Here is a 19760-nt window from a genome sequence, read left to right as displayed (position 1 = left end):
TTCTTCACCTTTCTTTCACTGCCAGCAGATGAAGACTTGTTTGATTTACCTTAGGGAATCTCTGTGAGTAAAGAATTCACTTATTTGGAAAGTTAAGTGTCTGTGATTTATTCTAGTCTAAGTATTTTGATGGGGAACATTTGTTTAAAGGTAGATGAGGGCAGATATAAATCTACCCAAGTTTTAATGTGCTTGGAGCAATCCCCATTGTGTAAAATTGTGTAACACTACTAGAAAAGAGTAAGGAATGTCTCTTCCAAACCTCTTTCTCCAACAGTTCCCCCCCCCCCGCATTCGTTTCTTCACATCTTATTTTAATTGTAGAGCAGGAGTGGGGAACCTATGGCCCTCCAGACATTTGCTGAACTACAACTCCCATCATCCTTGACCATTGTCTGTGCTGCTTGGGGCTTATGGGAGCTGGAGTCCAATGACATCTGGAGGGCCACAGAGGTTCTTCATCCCAGTTGTTGTTGTTTATTTGTTTAGTCATGTCCGACTCTTCATGACCCCATGGACCAGAACTTGCCAGGCACTCCTGTCTTCCACTGCCTCCCGCAGTTTGGTCAGACTCATGTTTGTAGCTTTGAGAACACTGTCCAACCATCTCATCCTCTGTCGTCCCCTTCTCCTTGTGCCCTCCATCTTTCCCAACATCAGGGTCTTTTCCAGGGAGTCTTCTCTTCTCATGAGTTGGCCAAAGTATTGGAGACTCAGCTTCAATCTGTCATTCCAGTGAGCACTCAAGGCTGATTTCCTTAAGAATGGATAGGTTTGATCTTCTTGCAGTCAAGAGTCTCCTCTAGCACCATAATTCAAAAGCATCAATTCTTCGGCGATCAGCCTTCTTTAAGGTCCAGCTCTCACTTCCAAAAAATCATTCTATATTCCCATCTTACTACAGCTATGATTGAGCTGGGTCTCTCACATCTTGTCAAAATGTTTCCCACTTCACCTTGTACAGCCTTGTCAAGTCATGGTTTTCCATGGATGCTGATGTGGGTCAGCAATTAGAGGTCCTAAGGCCAAATCTGACTCATCAGCTTCAAAGCCAGAGACAAAAAAAGTCTGTATAAGGATGCAATTACAGATATAGCAAGACTAGCGAGCAGCTCTCTTTGAGGGAGACTTCTCCCTCTCCAAACCTTCCTTGAAATTAGCTGCTAACCAGGAAGAGTATATTGTTGACAGGTGTCTATAAAATTACTTAATAATGGAATATATCTCATATTACCTAGTAGAGAGCAGCAGTAAAACATCAGCTGCAGCATCTCCTATAGGAGTGATGTGGCTCTCCAGATGTTTTTGAACTACAATTACCATCACCCCTATTGGCCATGCTGATTGGGACTGATAGAACCTGGACTTCAACAATATCTGGAGGGCCACAGATTCTCCCTCCCTGTCACTCAGGTACTGGTTTCACCTTGTTGATAAGATTGCCATGTAGACATAAATCTACCTGCCTGGTCAGAATGCCAGGCTGATGCCTATTCTCAAGAACAACAGGTTCTTTTCACAGAAGAGGCATTTCTCTGGCGGAAACTAAATGTTTAGAACAACATATCGATACGGAAAAGTAGTCTACTGGTTAAGTAAATATTTAGAATGACTTGTATCCAGCATACTCAGAGTAGACTCCCTGAAAAGAATGGACTTGGCTAACTTAGGTCCATTAATTTCAATAGGTCTACTCTGAGCAGAACTTAGTTGCGTATGATCTTAAATGTTCCGGTGTGTATTCTCAGAACGACAAACCACTTTACGTTTGCTCAAAATCAGAGCCGGTTTCTGGGGGAAGCACTGCACATGACCAAAGGCCAGTGTCCATTTAAAAAAAAAAAAAAATTATGAGGAAGGCAGTCTGCATCTCCTCTGAGGTGCTGTGCCCTTTGCTCACAGAAGAGCTGAAAAGAAAAGGTGGCCGGTCTACTTAATGATCAAATTCTATTCCATTAACATCTGTGGATGAATATTTAGAACTATACTGCCATCCCATGTTCATTTGTAAGCATAGCTTGGCGGGGGGGGGGGAGAATGGATTTTTATGGGTACTGACTTTTGAGTGGGATTTAAAAAGGGAATTTAAAATTAATTCATTAAATAGGTGCTCTTGCTTTGAATTACAGGAAGTGGGTCTGCTGTGCCTATATGGTAACCCTGGCTTTATACATACCTTTCCTGATATAGTCCACACTCTTACGCCTTTTTTTCCTTTTTTGCTATGCTATGCAGTTCCTTCCTCAGTCTTGTGGCGGCGCTGCACCGCAACTGCGACGAGCGGCGGCCGCTCACGAGGCCGACAGAAACTGCGCATGCGTTTCCTTAATACGTGCGCTGTCGTACCCCACCCCCGCGCCCTTTACTGTTTGTTCCTTTTACAGTCTAGACGTCATTAGGAGGCGTCTACGTCATTAGGAGAGGCGGAACGGGGAGAGGGAAAAGCCAGGAAGTAGCTTCAGTGTTTACGAACAGGGCAAGAGGAAGATGGCGGCGGTAGAGGATCTTGGTGTTTCTTCGCCTGGGATGGTGAGAGAAGAGGAGAGGAGAGTGTTGGGAAGGAAATGGCCGGCCAGGAAAGGAGAAGGATGAGGAAGCTTCACGGCTGAGGGCGCCTCTGAACCGGGGAAGGCAGGGAAGGGAGAGGTTTGAGAGGAGGGGATGATAGATAAAGGGATCGACCTGGAGGTGAGGAAGTGCTGAGGAACCCCGAGGCAGGAGCTGATGGCGAAGGGATGTTTTGGGGGATGGGGAAAGCCGGATCTTTTAATATCTTTTTATCTCTCTTGTCACTGCTGCAAGAGGTACAGCATGGACGGGAAATGGCTCTGGCATTGTCAGGGAGGGGACATTTATTGATTTCCTTTTATAAGAGCTTATAGCCTGCGCTTCTGATTCATACAAATTACTCGGAGTAAATTAAAAATTGCAATGTCACCGTAAATAGAGCTGTGTGAAATAATGTTGTAGAGAATTCCAGTTTGATCTTTTCCGCAGCTTCTCTAAAAGCTTTTCCATAGCTGCCTTAATGTGGACAGCAGGAGCAGGTCTGTGTTGGGAACACTGTAATGTATGTGACATCATGACCATTCCAAGATGCCTTGTTGCAACTGAATATGCATTGCCAGCACTGGGGGCTATTTTCATGGATTTTGCTTTTTCTTGTGCTCTTGTGTTTGGGGGGGTCTTGATCACTTTCTCTATTTTTCAGTCTGCCTAACATGATAGGTGAGGTGTGTTATAAATATCATCATTGAGCTTTCTCTTTTGTTGTTGTTACTGCTAAGGAAGGCTTTCTAAGGACATAGCTTGAAAGCTTCTGTGGTCCTACATTGTTCTTGTGGAAATGTACATGCTTAATGTTTTTTGGATGCCTTAATAGAACTTTTCCATGGTGCTGAGAGTATAACCGTTCCTTATATTCATATACTAAACACTTAATCTCAAAAGCAGATCTTTCTTTTCTAACATGTGTGGGTGACTTTTCAGGCTACTTCTGACACACCAGAAGAACCTGCTTCCATTACAACAGAAGAGATGGCTGCACAGAAGAGAGAGGAGCGACTTAGGAAATTCAGAGAGCTTCATTTGAAAAGGGTGAGATCTCTCATTATGGGGTTGGTGCTAACAGTTCTGGTCCCTGCTTGTTAGCTTGGAGGGAGTGCATATGTAGCAGTAAGCCAGCATGAGAATTTACATCCTAACAATTGCTTAGGGGCTCCACTAAAATGGGTTTTTAAAATGCAGGTTTGAGTCAGAAAAAAATCAGTTTGCTTTGGGGAATTTTCTGATGCCTTAAATCAGGTGTGGGGAACCTTTAGCCCACCAGATGTTGGTAAACTACAATTTCCAGCATCCCTGGTCATTGACCATGCTGGCTGCAGCCAATGGGAGTTTTAGATCAGCAACATATGGTGGATCAAAGATTTCTGACTTAGAGAAACCTGCCCTAGAGGGTGATCTTCTTTAGCATGTTTGTTTTACTTGTAGTAAATTAAACTCTGTTTTCTAAACATCTTTCTGGTTTCTTCTCCTTTTTAAAAGAATGAAGCCCGCAAGTTAAATCACCAGGAGGTTGTGGAGGAAGATAAAAGGCTGAAATTGCCAACAAACTGGGAAGCAAAAAAGGCACGTTTAGAATGGGAACTAAAAGTGGAGGAAAAGAAAAAGGTAAGCAAACAGTTGTCCCTTCCCTGGCCAAAGGATGTGGTCAGGTTGGTCTCCCCCTTGATGATATTCTTGGGAGGCAGGGGGCAGTCTTCTAGTGGTCCCAGGTCCTCTTACCAATGGCAGGAGCCAGAGTGCATCCCTCCAGTAACTGTGCATGGGCAAACAGTCTTGGTTATATTTTGACAGGCAGAACGCATTTAGCCTTGGGAAAGTTCACTGTGCTGAAAGAGAACCCATTTCAAAATATCAATATGTTCTTGCTGTGTGCTAGGAGTGTGTGGCAAAAGGAGAAGATTATGAGAGAGTGAAACTGTTGGAAATCAGCGCAGAGGATGCCGAACGATTTGAGAGGAAGAGGAAGAAGAAAAATCCTGATCTTGGATTTTCTGGTAAGAAGGTGTTTGGCCCCATCTGTTCCAACCGTTGAGTGTGAATAAAATCAAAAGCTTTTATTAACAAGTGATTATGTTTAGTAGTACAATAGACTTCTTCTTTTTTTACTTCATAGATTATGCAGCAGCCCAGTTACGCCAGTACCAGAGGTTGACCAAGCAGATCAGACCTGACCTGGAGAAATATGAAAAACTCAGAGAAGAAAGGTAAGTCTTATTTTGTCTGCCCCATATTATTAGTATTAGCATTATTAACGTTTATTTGGCACTTACATCAAGTGTGTCAGAGTGACTTACAATTCTAAAAAGCATACAAATGCAAAAATTAATACAGCATCTTAAGAAAAGACATAAGTGTTCTGGTACAGTGGTGCCCTGCAAGACGAATGCCTCGCAAGACGGAAAACTCGCTAGACGAAAGAGTTTTCCGTTTTGGAGGTGCTTTGCAAAATGAATTTCCTATGGGCTTGCTTCGCAAGATGACAATGTCTTGCGAGTTCCTGCTGGGTTTTTTTCCCTCCCCCCCCTTTTTCTAAGCCGCTAAGCCGCTTATCAGCTAATCCGATCAGCAGATAAGCCGCTAAAAGCCGCTAATAGCGCTAATCCGCTAATCTGTCAATGGGCTTGCTTTGCAAGACGAAGAAACCGCTAGACAAAGAGAATCACAGAACGGATTCTTTTCGTCTTGCGAGGCACCACTGTACCTTGGAGAATAACTTGAAGGAGCTGGGTTCCCCCTTGTACTTCACAGAGGCCATCGGTTCCTAATGCCTTGTGAGGTACAGGTGCAGCAGCAGACAGCAAAGAATTGCCATTTCCACTCAGTGCTGCTGCTGCTGCTGCTGCTGCCAGGCATGCTGTGCACCTCCACTTCTCGCAAAAGGGTAATTGGTTGCAACTGCTCTGTGAGAAAGAGCAGCAGGATCATCTGGACTTGGGCGATTGTATCAACTGGACCCTTGTGAGAGAACCTGCTGTGGCTAAATGGATAGATCCCAGCTAAGCCTCAAAAGGTCAAGGCAACTGTTTATTCTTCTTTGGCGATCACTCGTAGCCGAGTAAGATTGTCTTCCATAAACACGGTTTTAACAATGAGTCCGTAAGTGACTGTGGAGGCCAATTCTGGATCCATACGCCCTTCCACAGTGGGGACATTTGTTTCTGGGCGGGAGTTGATCATAGTGTGGATTTGCCAAGCGTGCCTTCCTCTTAGCATGTTTCTCCCTTGCGCCCTGAGTTTGAGTGTCTTCAAAGCCCATCTATACACAATGTCTGGCTACAGTTGTACCTCGTTTTGCAGCCCGGATCCATTCTGTAGCCCTAGCCGCTAGCTGAAAAGGATGCAGGGCGAAGTGCTGTGTTTGCACGCGAGCGCGGAGCAGTTTGCGCTTCTGCGCATGCGCGGAGTGCAATTTAGCACTTCTGCGCAAGCAGCAAACCCGGAAGTAACCTGTTCCGGTACTTCTGGGTTTGCCGCGGACATTCGCCTGAATGGACGCTAGACAAGGCAGACGTTCAGGGAGGTATTACTGTACTTGTTTCAGTAGGAAAATCTCTCATCCCCATTAACTGATTAGAGATTTGCTGGGCATGAAATCTAGAAGACATGTATATTAATACTGTCAGTAATGGACTGGTTAAAGTGTCTGGGTTTGTTTTTCCCCCTCATTCAGTGGCGAAGATTTATTTCCGACTTCAAATAGCCTTCTCCACGGAACTCATGTGCCATGTAAAGAAGGCGTTGATAGAATGGTTTCGGATCTTGAAAAACAGTAAGTACAAAAGCAAATGAAACATTGACTAATTACAATGTCGGAGCTTCTTAAAAGAACTTTGTGAGCATCTTGTCCTGTATGACACCCCCACCCACCCACCACACACAAACAAATGTTGAGATCTGTTTATGAAGTCCAGCTCCAGCTTCCACCCTTTTCAGCCATTCAGTTCATCCTTATGAGTGGCAAAGCTTTTTCAGTCATAGTCTCAAAACCTGGGCGGCCGTTCCATTGAAACTCCATCTGTCTCTCTGTTCTCCTTTTTTTTCCAAAGACAAGTAAAAACATTTTTGAATAGTCTTTTAAAGTAGTCAGGTCTTTTAAATAGTCTCCTGCTATTTGGGTTTTTTGACAATTTGACTCTTAATTGACTTTAATTCTGTTGATTTTAATTCTTATTTAAACTCCTTTGAGCATTTGGAGCTGAAAAGGTAGTTGTGCAAAAAAAGAAAAATCATCCTTGAACAGATGTTTGCATTAGGCAGTCTCACTGCATTAATTTTCCTTCCAGAATCCAAAAACGTGAAAAGTACAGCCGGAGACGATCATACAATGATGATGCAGATATTGACTACATTAATGAGAGAAATGCCAAGTTCAACAAGAAGGCTGAGAGGTTCTATGGGAAATATACTGCAGAGATTAAACAGAACTTGGAAAGAGGAACAGCTGTCTAAGCTAGAAAGTTCCAGAGGCAGGTTCAGCACTGTAGCCAGCCTGGTTTTTCAAAAATTCCCTAAGTGTAAAACCTGTTTTGCAAAAGCACCTTGAACTGTAAACCAAGGTAGTACGAACATTAAGCTTGTCCAAGAAGTATTGCTCCTCAAGAACAAATTTGTCTTGAACATAAATAGGTATGTAACCATCGAAAAACCATCATTTGAATTTTGGCAGAGAACCCCTTTTCTGTTCCTTTTCATATCTTAAGTCTAGGTTCCAGCTAAAGCAAATTTGTTTCAGGGTTTTTTTATGTATCTGAGGTTTCCGTCAAAACCACTGCCTTTGTATATGCTAAAAGGCTGCATTTTTACTCAAGCTCAAATGTAAACCTGTAAGTTGTATGTTGGTTTGATTAAATTAGTTATCCAACTATGTAAAACTTTAAAAAGATGGGTTAATTTTGACTCACCAGAGGTTTCTGTTTGGCCTGCAAAGCCATTTTCCAAGCCATATCCACCTGCCTGTCAACAGTTATGATTTTAGTTGATGGGCAAGAGGGCTGAATTAAATCCTCCCTTGGTTATGCACACATACTCCCAGCAGGGAACAGGTGTCTGCAGCCAAGACAGAAAGCTGATGAGCAGGGGTCAAATCCTGCTCAGCTTGGCAGGATTCCATGCCAACACCTTCCTGATTCAGGATGGGGTTTGCAGAGAAACTCGGCTAAAAAGTTTTCGCTTTTAACAGGATTCCAGTACAAACTTCTTCCTGTGCTTTGAAGTTCCTACTAGTGGAGCTCACCTGTCAAATTTGGCCCACCAGGGGTGGGGAGATGAAAACTTTGGCCACTAGCCGAAAAAGGATCCTCACCCCTGTTCTTGTGGTAAATCGGGTAGTGCAGAACTTTGCCTGGTTTGCTGACAAAATGGAAATGTGTGGTGGCAGTAAAGGAGCCAAGTGGTGGTACAAAGAAAAATATGAAGAGTTAGGGCTGTTCTTTCCAAAGTAGACAAATCATTTCCATAGCCCTGCCTTTGAAGCAAGTGGGAGTAACTTAATCCTGAATAGCCAGATGTGGTTAACAGACACCAAAGCATGTTTTAACAATATGGGGTTTATGCTTTTAGAAATGCAAAATTATGTACTGTGTATGTACCCAGTTCTCCAATATTGCTTTTGTTGAAGAACATTGGTTATTTGCGAGGATGTTCTTTCAAGTGGACAAGCAGGAGGCCCTTAGAAGACAAATGGCTTAACACCTTCCAATGCCTAGGAGCGGCAGGGACACGTGATTCAGTAACTGGCAACTCCCTCCAGTTTCCATGTTAACGAAAGAGCAGTTTAGAAGGATCAGAAAAAGGGAAGCCTAAGCAATGAATGAACCCCCCTAACGTGGGGGTGGGCTGCTATCCTGTGCCTCAGAAGGGAATAATGACATCATTGAAGAGGATCCTGTGATACAAGTCACAAGGGGGAAATGGCACCTGGAAAAAAATGGACTGGAGGACCTCCTCCACGCCTGCCAATACATAACTTGTGTTTTATTCCCTGGTATGAATGCAGGACGACTCCAGAATATAACAAGAGTTGCCTAATCTCACAACAATGCCCAATAGGGCTCTTGAGGTGGCCATGCACTCACAAAGGTTGCAGCATGCATTTGTCACACATGAATTGCCAGAAGATACCTTCCTTATAGGTGACTTGGAGAAACGGACTCACTGCTTTGTTCAGTTTTAGAATTCCTATTGTAAAGGGAAAGCTAGAGAAGGAAGCTGCTGCTAAATTTGTCAGACACGTCGTATGTAAAACCTGGCATCACATACCAGGTACTCCGCAGTCTGGCCAGTGGCACCTATTGCTAAATTTTGATAACTGTCAATACACACACAGTTCTTGTATTTGAAATAAAAATAGTTTATAGTTTTCATAAGTTATCAGTGTGGCTATAAGAAACTGGAAAGTGATTACCAGAACAGTAGGTGCTTACTGTAAATATTCCCTTTCCTGAGGGGGCAGAAAGAAGCCAGAAGAGAGCAGGATGAATCTAACCTGAACCAATTAGGAAGGGTGGCTCACCTAATTAAAGTGACAAAATTTGCTGGTGCAAACCCTGCCCAAAATCACCCTCTATGGTAGTGTACCTAAGAAAATTAATTGCCACAAAGGATGCAGAACCCTCAAATATCCCATAGCACCTTCCCAAATGTATTTCAACCCTGTTCCCATGTGTTGTCTTCCAACATGAAGTTCCAGATTCAATGTAGATAATAAAATGAGGTATTTTATTAACAAGCAAAAACCCATATATGTACAGCAGCCATCAGCTGAACTTAAAGGTAAAGGTACCCCTGCCCGAACGGGCCAGTCTTGACAGACTCTGGGGTTTGTGCGCCCATCTCACATCTATTGGCCGGGGGCCAGCGCTGTCCGGAGACACTTCCGGGTCACGTGGCCAGCGTGACAAAGCTGCATCTGGCGAGCCAGCGCAGCACACGGAACGCCGTTTACCTTCCCGCTGGTAAGCGGTACCTATTTATCTACTTGCACCCGGGGGTGCTTTCGAACTGCTAGGTTGGCAGGCGCTGGGACCAAACGGCGGGAGCGCACCCCGCCGCGGGGATTCGAACTGCCGACCTTTCGATCGGCAAGCCCATATATGTACAGCAGCCATCAACTGAACTTAATCTTCCCTAACAAAATGACAGGTTTGGTCTTAAGATACTATTGTATGCATCATAAACATACAGCAATGTATCAGCTGGGGTGCATGCAGGAGTTAAAAAAATGGAAAGGGGGTGAATGTAATAATTGGGTGTGGACAAAGGGACTTGAGAGGGAATAAGACATGAAAATGGCGTGCAAGGGTTGAAAAAATGGCAGAGGGAAAATGGAGGTAAAGTGGTTTAAGATGAAAGCAGGTGCATGAAAGGGACTGAAGAATGGGGACTTTGTAATGGGACTTTGTAACTGGGCAGAAGATTAAAAGGTTGTTTAGTAGTTGCAATGTGTGGACGGCAGAAGATGCAGGTTACCATGGGGATGTGTTGTGTGCAAGGAAGGGGTTACACAAAAAAAGGCATGGATGTGGGTGAAAGCAGGTGTAAGGCAGGATTGTACAAGTGACTTCAAACATGGGGCTGGGAAGGAGGAAAGCAAGCTTAGCAGTTGCTTGGTGTGGGAGGGGGAAGCTCATGGGGCTTTAATGGAGGGAATGTCAGAAGGGTTGTAGAGCAGTGAACAGGGGCACAGTTCCTAGTTAATTTAATTTTGTAATAGTTGCCAGAGATGTCCGGTGCATGCCATGTCACTAACAAGAAAGCATGAGCTCTGAAACCGAATTGGCTTTAGGAAGAAACTAAATATCTGGCCTCACTACCCATGTCATTGTGAAGACACAAGTGATCCTCAACAGATCATTCAGTCAACTCAGACCCTATCTTTGCAAAAACTACCCAAAAGGATTACTTCAAGATGGACAGTCAAACTTCAAAAGGGACTGTGTTCCAGGTGACAAATTAGGTACCTAAATGGAGAGGATGGGTTGCCAACAACTTGGCTTCCTTTATCTTCAGCAGTGTGAACTAAAAACTCTAGATCAGTGTGGTCCAACACGTGGGCCGCAGGCTGCCAGGGCTCTGGAGTAGTGGTGTGAGCATGGGTGGTCCTGAGACAGCAAGCAGCTGCTACTGCAGCAGCAGCAGCCACCTGGCACCAAGAGGATGGGCGTCAGCTGGGCTTGGGGCAGCAAATAGTGAACAGACACAGAAGCGCAGTTGGCCACTGCCCGAAGCGCCCTCACAAGAGGGCTCATTGAGCTGGGTGCTTTGGGTGGCCCCTTTGGCTGAACTGCTTATCTCCAAGGTAAACAATGGGGAGCCTGGGGAGGGTGGGAGGCGAGAGGTCACACTGGGCAAGCAAGGTGCTGGTGGAGCAGGCAGAAAAAACCATGGGGTGCTAGGTACTGTGGGGGGGGGAAACCATTTGATTTTCTTCAGATGTGCTTTTACAAGACGGAATATAGACAAAAGGATTGCTTTTAGCAGCCAACCATAAGAAATTCCTCTTTTCCAAGTTGGTTTTGATGAAGTAATGAGACATCTTCACAATATTTCAAGATTCAGCTTCATAGCAGAATTCTGAATAAATGTTAACATCCAAAATGCTTCAGCCACAACTCAGTTAAGAGGGCATAGTTCTCAACCTTGCAAATACCAGTAATTTTGCTTTGCAGTTCCAAAGCAATTTTGATTTGAAGTGGTAGTACAAAAGTTCGCCTGCTCTATTATGCCTTTGCTTTTACTGAAGGGCCTTACTTTCCAAGGCAGCAGGCGCCTCAACTGGATGTCGTACAATTAAGGCAATGCTGGCTACATTAGAGGCCTGGAAATAAACACAGCAACTCACAGCAAAACCCTCACAGCTTCCAGTAGATGGTGCTAGCATTACACAATCTCAGCCCATGAACATTCCATTTGCTGCAGTGGATGTTAGTTAGGTTGGCTGTTTTGTATTTTGTTGACGAAGTTTACAGAAGAATCTGCCTCATTTTCAGGTACCAAAGTTAGGAGGAAAAGTGCAACTTGCTCATGCTTCTTTGGCCTTGAACATCCCATTCACTTTTGTTAAGTATAAATGCTCAGAAATGTCACACAATATTCAGGATAGGTTTATTTAAAAGTTTTTATTTTATACACATAGTCCAGTTTTATGCATATTAAAAGAAAGGTGCTGCTTGTGCAAGTGATCTTATCTCTAGCTTTTAAGTCAAGTCACAAAATCTAGCTTTCTCCTTAAATGTCATATGAACTAATCACATTTAGCAATAGCAACACATCCATACAATATAGGGATTACCTAATACCTACTTTCATCTGACATAAACTTTGCCCCAACCAAACCTCCCTGCTTGAAAGGCATACTTAAATTCTACCTTAAGTTAGCATTACAACATTATAAGCCTTTGGGGCAAACTACAAAAAAACCTGAATTTATATATCTAGCACTAGGCTCTTAGCAGTTGTACTTGGAACATGCACAAGCTCAGAAGGTCATAGCTGACATTGCAAATGTTTTACTTCTAACTAAAAATGCAACATGAAAGCAATTATGCTGGTTCCATAACAAGACAGCAGACAAAAAATATTTTAACCTTGTGCAACTGAAAATTCGAAGTTTTGCCACTTCCAGAGCACAAGTAGAATTTTCTTTGCTTATCCTTCTGCCACTTGCAAAATATGGTGGTGTTCAGGTTAAACAGGAATGTGGGAAGCTACACAAGCCAACTGAATTACCACCAGGAGCCATAAATCACACTTTTTAAAGTGTTGACTTGAAAAGTAATAAAAGTGTAGAAAAAATAATTTTATATGTAGTACAGTAATTAAGCTACACTCACATTAAACACTAGAAGTTGCTACATGACTCACAAGGAGAAAAGTTACCCACCTGTAATTTAGTCTATTACAGCCACATGAAAAGTTATTTACAGAAATGTAAGATTCCAACCTGTAATTTCTGGACCTCTTTATAACTCCTATAGTATATCTGGAAAATAAACCAAATCTCAAATTAATACAGTTTTAAGCATTCTGTATTTAAACCCTGAATTTTGAGAGGATTTCAAACCCCATAATGCCTCAACAGCTCAGATCATGGGTACTAGCATGCTCTAGAGGATGTACTTTTAGGTGAAATGTTATGGAACATAACATTTTCCTCATTCCCAACAGGAATCCATTGACCAGATGGGGTCTCTTTTTTCTCGTCTTTTCCTGAGGACAGTGTGGCTTCTTTAAAAGGAACAGTTGCTGGTTTTAGGGCCAGTGACCCTGCCACAATGCATTCTGAAAAATAAAATTAACATAAATTGTAAGATATAATCCAATTAGAACAATGTATGAAGACATACAGAGCTGCTTAAAGATCAATTCCTGTGCAAACTTCCATACTTGACTCTTTAAAGCTCATAGGTAAGGACTAAAAAGTTCAATTCCTATTAGAGCACTCTCCACATTGCTACCTGTCCTATGCTTCTAAGCCAGGCATAGGCAAACTCCAGCCCTCCAGATGTTTGGAACTACAATTCCCATCATCCCTAGCCAACAGGACCAGTGGTCAGGGATGATGGGAATTGTAGTCCCAAACAATTGGAGGGGAGTTTGCCTATGCCTGTTCTAAGCAGATTTAAAGCTGATTTATCTGTAACTGGGATAGGGTACCAGTGGCCCTCCAGTTGTGAAATTATAACCCGCATAATCCCTGTTCACTGGCTGAGACAGAATTGGGAATTAAACAGTATCTGGAGGGGCAGTTTCTCTATCCCCACTCTTAATGTTTGTGATGTTTTACACAATCCATATTAAAATATCTAAAAATAGATCATATATCAGAAATCAAATCTCCACAAAAATCCATTATCGCAATGTGCACCATATTAGTAGAGATGTAGGATTTCTTTTTCCAGACCCCTATATCAATTCTGTCTTATTTTTTTATATTTAAGTTTTCACATGAAAGGTTGGAAGGATGTTTTTATTTTGAAGGAAGTGCCACTGAACTCGGTGTACTTGCTTCTGAATAGAACTGTAAACTACTCTCTTTCTCTCTATATATATACATTCAATTTATTGATCTCAGAGGTACAAGAAAGGCAATGTCCCGCACTGTAATACTAGTCTCAGATCCCTTTTTTGGCATTTTCTGTTATTTTTTTCTGGGTTGTTTAAAGGAAAGGTCTATTTTAAACCTAATCACATAGCTCATAGGAAAGAACAAAATCTGTTCTAACGCACTACAGCTGTAATCCTAAACTTGCGTATCTGAAAATAACCTACAATAAAGCTATCAGGCTTTAAAATAAACATGGTTAGGATCAGACTCAAAGTATGCACCTTTGGTTGACTCTTATCTAGGCACCCCCCATTACAATTTTCCAGGGCGTGTGGGGAGCCAACACATGAAGAGAAGGCTCACCACTACAAGTTGCCTTCGCACTACTTGATGAAACAACAGAGTGCAACAAAAAGTGTGGGACTAACAAGCTTTTCCCTGCTCTTTCCTTCATTGTGAGGCATGAAATCCTACTAAAGAGGGGACTTCATCTTTGCTGTTTTCAGAAAATATTGTGTATAGCCTCATTCATTCCTTAATGCTGCGTTCACTAGATAATTTGGAAGATGAATTGATGAAGTATAATATTTTTATCAAAATAACTGTTACATCATTAACTCCTACATATCAGCTTCATAGAGATTAGATCTTGTTTGCAAGTGAAGACTGGTTCTTCTGATCTCCCCCTTCACACTTGGGAGAGCTTCCAATACCATTCTATAACTGTCTAAATTCTTGCTTAAATTAGAAATGGATCAAGCCCCTGATATTTCACAGTGAGTACCATAGGATTTCATTTGTGTAAAAGCTTTCCAATCTTCTGGAAATTGCGTAATATAATACAGCTTTTGCTAACTTGGCTTTTATTTCCCTCCCCTAAGTTAGCTCAGCTACAGCCCACAATCACTTAGTTACCACCAGATTTTCTTCATCAGTGCTGGAGACCATATTCATGATTTCTATAAGACAGAAATAAAGCATGTAAAATGCGCTGTGTGTCCAGATAAAGAATTTCTGGGAACTTTTTGTTGCATCACAATTTGACACGGTATTAGAACACCATTTGAAATTTAACATCCATATAAATTAGCCTTATCTGGGTCAGCAAAACGTAAGAAAAATGACCCCAACTGGTAAATTGAAGAGCTAGTAAAATACGTAATTCATTTTATTATTTAATTATTAGGAAATCTCAGAACATTTTCAAAGAACCCAGATGTTTAGGATTACTTGGTAACTTTACCTCAACAGGCTAAGATTTGACATCTGCCATTTGGTTTCCAAACTTGAAAAATATTAACTATATTTTGAAAATATTTTCAAATATTTATTTTCAAATGATGAAACAAGGCTAGCTCTATTTTTTCATGTAGTTTTTCAAAGCATTTAGTTTTAGCATCTGAATAACCATTTCACTTACCATAGTCTTTACACTCTCCTCATTTGGCTTTCTGCTTTCACTTTCTTTTGATATTGTACCAATTTTCAAGCTGGCTGGCAGGACCACATTGTCTGTCCCCAAAGTTTTTGCTGCATTGGCCTTTGCGATTTCCAGTAGCTCTCTTTTTTCTAAAACAAATAAACAACAGCAGGTACTCAGCCCTCTAAGTGACATGGGTTTAAAATGCAATAGAAAACTAACTGAAACCACCAAAAAAGGAATTCAGACAAGCTCCACAATGCAAGATAAAGGGAAGTTAGTGAGCAGAAAAGCTGAATTTATACTTGGGGGTAGGGATGATTTTCAAAGACGGTACACTCAAGAATTGAGACAGTGACTTCCCAAACACATCAAGTGATTCTACAACCAACTAAGGATTTGAACACAGGAGCTGAACTGAACTGAACCAAACCACAGTAACTTCAATGTACAGCTATTCTTGGAGAAGAAATCTCTACTTCTATCAGTTAATGAAAGTACAGCAAAAGTCTCTAGACAGGACTTTTTAAACTAAGATGGGATATATTTTTTCTACAGCAAAGTTTGAAAATATCCTAGTATGCTTCTACACCAATATAAATTGATGATCTGCCAGTACCTTTTTCAGTCAAGCGAAGAGGGGTTCTACTGCGAGATCTTGATCGAGAACGGCTTCTCCAGCTTCTATAAGCCTCAGGATATATGGTTCTTCCAAATCCATAGTATCTTCGGCTTCTTGACCTGCTTCTAGAGTAAGATCTTCTATAGCATGGTCTTCCAGGAGACCTACTACGTGATCTGTATCTTGGAGGAGAGCGGCGGTATCGCCTATGGTATCTAGGATGGTATCTTTCTCGGTATTTGTAGCTACGTGATCTTGACCGGCTTCTGGAATAAGATCTTGAATACCTTCTGCACCTCCAAGAACAATTCCTTTTAGCACGTAATCTTGATCTGCTTCTTGACCTACTCCAGCTTCTGGAGGAAGAGGAAGTGCTTGAACTTGATCTTGTGGAGTAAGATGACCTACTAGATGATCTTGAAGATGATCTTCTGCTACAGCTGCTCCTTGACCTTGAACGAGACCTTTCTTTTGGTGAACTCAAAGTCAAGTCATCCATAAAGACTGTCATCTCATCTGTCTTCTTGCTAGATTTTTGCTTTTCGGTATTTTTCAAACTTGTGCCTTCTGCTTTCGGTTGCCCAGTTCCCGTTCCTTTGTTTAGGAGAAGGAGGGATAGATGTTTTCATTTAAAACTTCTGCTATTGTGAACTATGACAATGTCATAACTGCATAATGTTTCTTCCAAGTCAACTCGGAAGCATTATTAAAAACCTTATGCCTCGAAGATTTTAAGTGGCATGGTTCAGATCTTTCATTTGACAGCCATAGAACCTCCTTTCAAACAAAAATGCTTGAATTCTAGAAGCTAATGCTCCACTCACATCACAGAACGGTCAAATTAGTATTTTGAGCCACTATGGAGCTGGAGGCATTCAACTGTATGCAATATGAAGTATTTAACAATCAAGATGGCTGCTGTTATATAACAGCAGCCATTTTAGTTACAACACACTGGATCTATCATGCTAGGGTATAATCACTCCTGTTTCCTTAATTCTTCAAACCACTTTTGTTCTATGATCCTGCTCTCTTCATTAAGAGTTTTATTTGTTAATTTGTGTTTATTAATAATCAAAGCAAAAATATTGACTGTACTGTATTACTACCACAAAGTATGACAATTATTCTAATGCCTTAAATAGAGGAATATTTATCACTAGCAAACCATACAGGAAAAAGGTTCTGTCTGGAGCCTTGAATCACCTAATTCAGCAAGCCCCTTTGAATTGCAGACAACTAATTAAATGGGGTGGAAACATTTTAGATATAAAACATAATCAGCCAAACACTAGACATACATTCCCATAAGCAACATACCAATAGGTGCTGAAAAACTCCCATTCTGCTCAGGACTTCCATGGTTCTGCTGTGGATTCCTATGAACAAGAGTTGCAACCATTCAGTCAGTTTTTTTAAAAAAATATATTTTATTAGAATTTAAGAACTACAATATTATCCTTCAGTTCGTTCTACAGAAAAATTAATACTTTCTCAGGTACTTCCCCTGCAATATGGGCATAATACTGAGCAACGTTGTACTGTGAATTTGATGCACTTTCAACATACTCAAAGTGTTAGGATCAAGTTACTAGTGTTTTCCTAAGCATTTTTACTCCCATCTTCAACAGTGCTTACTCCCAAATAAAACTTTATCTCTATTGTTAATCACACACTGTATAATTTTACTTTCTCCAAAAGCCTCCTTAAAAGCAGATTTTACTGGGCTTTTCAAAAAAGGACTCATGGTGCTCAGTATGCAAGTGCCTAAAAAAACAGCACAATCCTGCCAATGTCAACCACCACTAAACCCTGCTGATTTTAAAGGAAGCATTCAAGAACATTCTCAAGACTGCTTTGGACATTTATTTTTGGGAAACATACATGGGATTTGGCTGTTTCTGAGAGCTTATTGTTCTAATTTAGGGGGACTGCCCTTGTGAACTCTCATTGTAGTTTACACAAAAGACACGTTTGTTCAAAAACATGCTTGACAGCATAAATTACTACTTTACTTCAAGCAGCAGACTAGGGTAGCGTACAAATTAGTTATCAGCTATAATCCAACGCGTGCACTCCCCCCCCCATCCTACTTAAAAGCTGGCAGCCTTTTCCCTAGCCCTTTATTATCTTTCGCGAAGTGCCACACCCGTGAACAATACATAGTAGGAAGTGAGCCTTACTGAAGAAAACGGGGCTTTGCTTACTTCTGAATCACGGGCACGACTGCATTGCTTGCATACAAAGAGACGAGAGGTTCCTGCCTGCCTCCAAAGATCTTACAGTCTCAAAACGGATTATGGGAAAGGGAAGCAACAACGGGGGGCGGGGGGACGCCAAGGGCAGGAAGGAATGACCCTGAACAACTACAATTACTTCCTTGGTTTTGTTTGGTTACAATTCCGAACAAGTTAAAGAAATGCCACACCACAAAAAGCGAGTTTGGAAGCAAAGAGGGCTGGCACCACAATCCAAAGAGGATACTCTTCGTACACCTACAGAAGCTTCACTTTAAAAAAAATAAATTACCTAACAGAACTGTCATGAGCATATCAGCCTTAGCCTTCCTCCCACCAATAATAGGTTTATTTGTTACGGGTTTTTCCTCTCCCCCCCCCGCCACCTCCTGCCCTTCAAGTAGCTCTGGATGGCAAACTCGAGTCTCCTCCGTTCTGTCCTCGCAGCTGCCCAGTGAGATGGGTCAATCCGATGCCAACCCGTGTCAGCCTGTACTTCCCCCCTCGGGAAGAGGCCAATATTGACCTGCTTCTCTCTCTCTTGCAGGAGCAAGGAAGCCTTGAGAAAGCTCGTGTTAGCAGCCGCACTGCCTCCAGAGTCTCCTTCAATTACCCCCGCTTCGCCTCACAGCCTTTAGTTCTCCCCCCACCCCGCGCGAAAATAGAGGAAAAAATCGCTTCAGACTCACTGGTACCAGGCGGATGGGCCCTGGCTTTGTGGTGGTGCCTGAGGGGAGAGCCCACCTTCGTTGGTAACCGCCATGACCGGAAGAAGGAAACGAAGGGAAGGTGCCGAAAGAACAAAAATACGCTCGGAAATCTCCACAAAAAGCCGGGGCTGGTAATAAAGCTCGCTCGGGTTTCTCTCAAATATGTCGTCAGACGCGGTTTTTTAAAAAAATCAAAAAATCACAGAGACATCCCCCGAACAACAAACCGCGTTAAAATCACACCACAGTCAACAGCCGCCGCCAGGTCGACCGGCTTGTTATGGCGCCCGAGACCAACTGAAATGGCGCAGAAGCTTCCAGATCCTCAACCGACGAAGGGAGGGGCAGGAGGAGGAGGGATTACAGTATGTGTTTGTAACGTAACATTGGCGCTAGTGCGCAAGCGCAGTTCGGAATTTTGGGTAGGGCATAGAACACTGGGCGGTAGCCCTAGAGACCAGGCGGCGCCTCCTCCGCCCGAAGCATCCATGGGACAGTTAACTGGGCTATATTGCAGGGTTGTCGTAAGGCGCCATCTCTGATCTGCGCGCTTTACTTTGGTTGCACATTATCCTGGTCAGAAACCATATCGAACACTTTGGACCTGTATGCGCTTGTGCTGCACGCTTCAGTTTCCGGCCTCTATATTATACAATACATATCGAAATTGTGTTTTTTAGGTTATAAATCTCCCAGCTCGGATGGCTCGCCTTCATACGAGAATTAGACTCCTGGATTAGCCAGGATGCCTATACTCTTGTCTCCACGATCGGGGGAAGTAATGCTTCGGAATACCAGTTGCTGAAAGAACTGGATGTTGGACTAGATGGGCCGCTGATCTGATCCAACAGGCTCTTCTGATGTTAGCTTAATGGTGGTAGACAAGACAAAAGCTACGTTTTGTTTTGCGAAGTTAGTCAATGTAATAAATACATCATTTTAGTGGTTAACTGCATCCTTCCGCGACCCAGAGCAAAGTTGTCCGGAGTGCTATTTTCACACTTCAAAATTCAGCTTTCCCCCCAACCACACACCTAGGCATGAATGTATACCCGCTCCTCCTGTGCATCTGCATGATTACTGTTCTGGCTCGATTCAGATATTTTCATATTTTACTGGCAGAACGCTGGTTTTTTAGTTGGAAGACCCGAGTTTGAAAGAT

At 42.4% G+C, this 19760-nt stretch overlaps 2 protein-coding genes and 2 long non-coding RNA genes across 8 annotated transcripts in view; 2 read left to right on the top strand and 2 right to left on the bottom strand.

Moving 5' to 3' along the window:
- The window catches only part of LOC309537382, a 63046-nt gene extending 60724 nt beyond the window's left edge, over positions 1-2322 (bottom strand). The window contains exon 1 of one of the 2 annotated variants that reach the window (XR_014221850.1): positions 2177-2322. This is a non-coding gene — a long non-coding RNA (uncharacterized lncRNA). The remainder of the gene's footprint in view (positions 1-2176) is intronic. The other variant, XR_014221851.1, reaches the window with a different exon arrangement.
- Positions 2323-2371: 49 nt separating this feature from the next.
- Positions 2372-7450, top strand: SYF2 (SYF2 pre-mRNA splicing factor). Of its 2 annotated transcripts, XM_082232069.1 has the most exons (8): positions 2447-2529; positions 3212-3233; positions 3490-3597; positions 4045-4170; positions 4442-4559; positions 4679-4769; positions 6236-6334; positions 6849-7450. In XM_082232069.1, the coding sequence occupies exons 2-8, from the start codon at positions 3222-3224 to the stop codon at positions 7012-7014; spliced, it is 720 nt and encodes a 239-aa protein (XP_082088195.1). In that variant the 5' UTR covers positions 2447-2529; positions 3212-3221; the 3' UTR covers positions 7015-7450. The 2 variants fall into 2 exon arrangements, with proteins under 2 accessions (XP_082088194.1, XP_082088195.1); XM_082232068.1 differs by lacking the exon at positions 3212-3233 and having other exon boundaries at positions 2372-2529.
- Positions 7451-11662: 4212 nt separating this feature from the next.
- On the bottom strand, positions 11663-18924 carry RSRP1 (arginine and serine rich protein 1). Of its 3 annotated transcripts, XM_082231951.1 has the most exons (6): positions 18578-18916; positions 16972-17030; positions 15649-16245; positions 15030-15178; positions 14525-14568; positions 11663-12843 (listed from the first exon to the last, which is right to left on the bottom strand). In XM_082231951.1, exons 1-5 carry the CDS (start codon positions 18649-18651, stop codon positions 14560-14562), a joined length of 888 nt encoding a protein of 295 aa, XP_082088077.1. In that variant the 5' UTR covers positions 18652-18916; the 3' UTR covers positions 11663-12843; positions 14525-14559. The 3 variants fall into 3 exon arrangements, with proteins under 3 accessions (XP_082088077.1, XP_082088076.1, XP_082088078.1); XM_082231950.1 differs by lacking the exon at positions 14525-14568; XM_082231952.1 differs by lacking the exons at positions 14525-14568; positions 15649-16245 and having other exon boundaries at positions 18578-18924.
- LOC309537411 lies at positions 17037-18544 on the top strand. Its single transcript, XR_014221901.1, has 2 exons — positions 17037-17907; positions 18436-18544. It is a non-coding gene; the product is annotated as an uncharacterized lncRNA (long non-coding RNA).
- Positions 18925-19760: the final 836 nt, after the last annotated feature.

The sequence above is a fragment of the Podarcis vaucheri genome (genome assembly GCF_965113315.1).
Source record: "Podarcis vaucheri genome assembly, chromosome: 7".
NCBI lineage: Eukaryota > Metazoa > Chordata > Lepidosauria > Squamata > Lacertidae > Podarcis > Podarcis vaucheri.
This window is presented reverse-complemented; position numbering and strand designations above follow the sequence as displayed.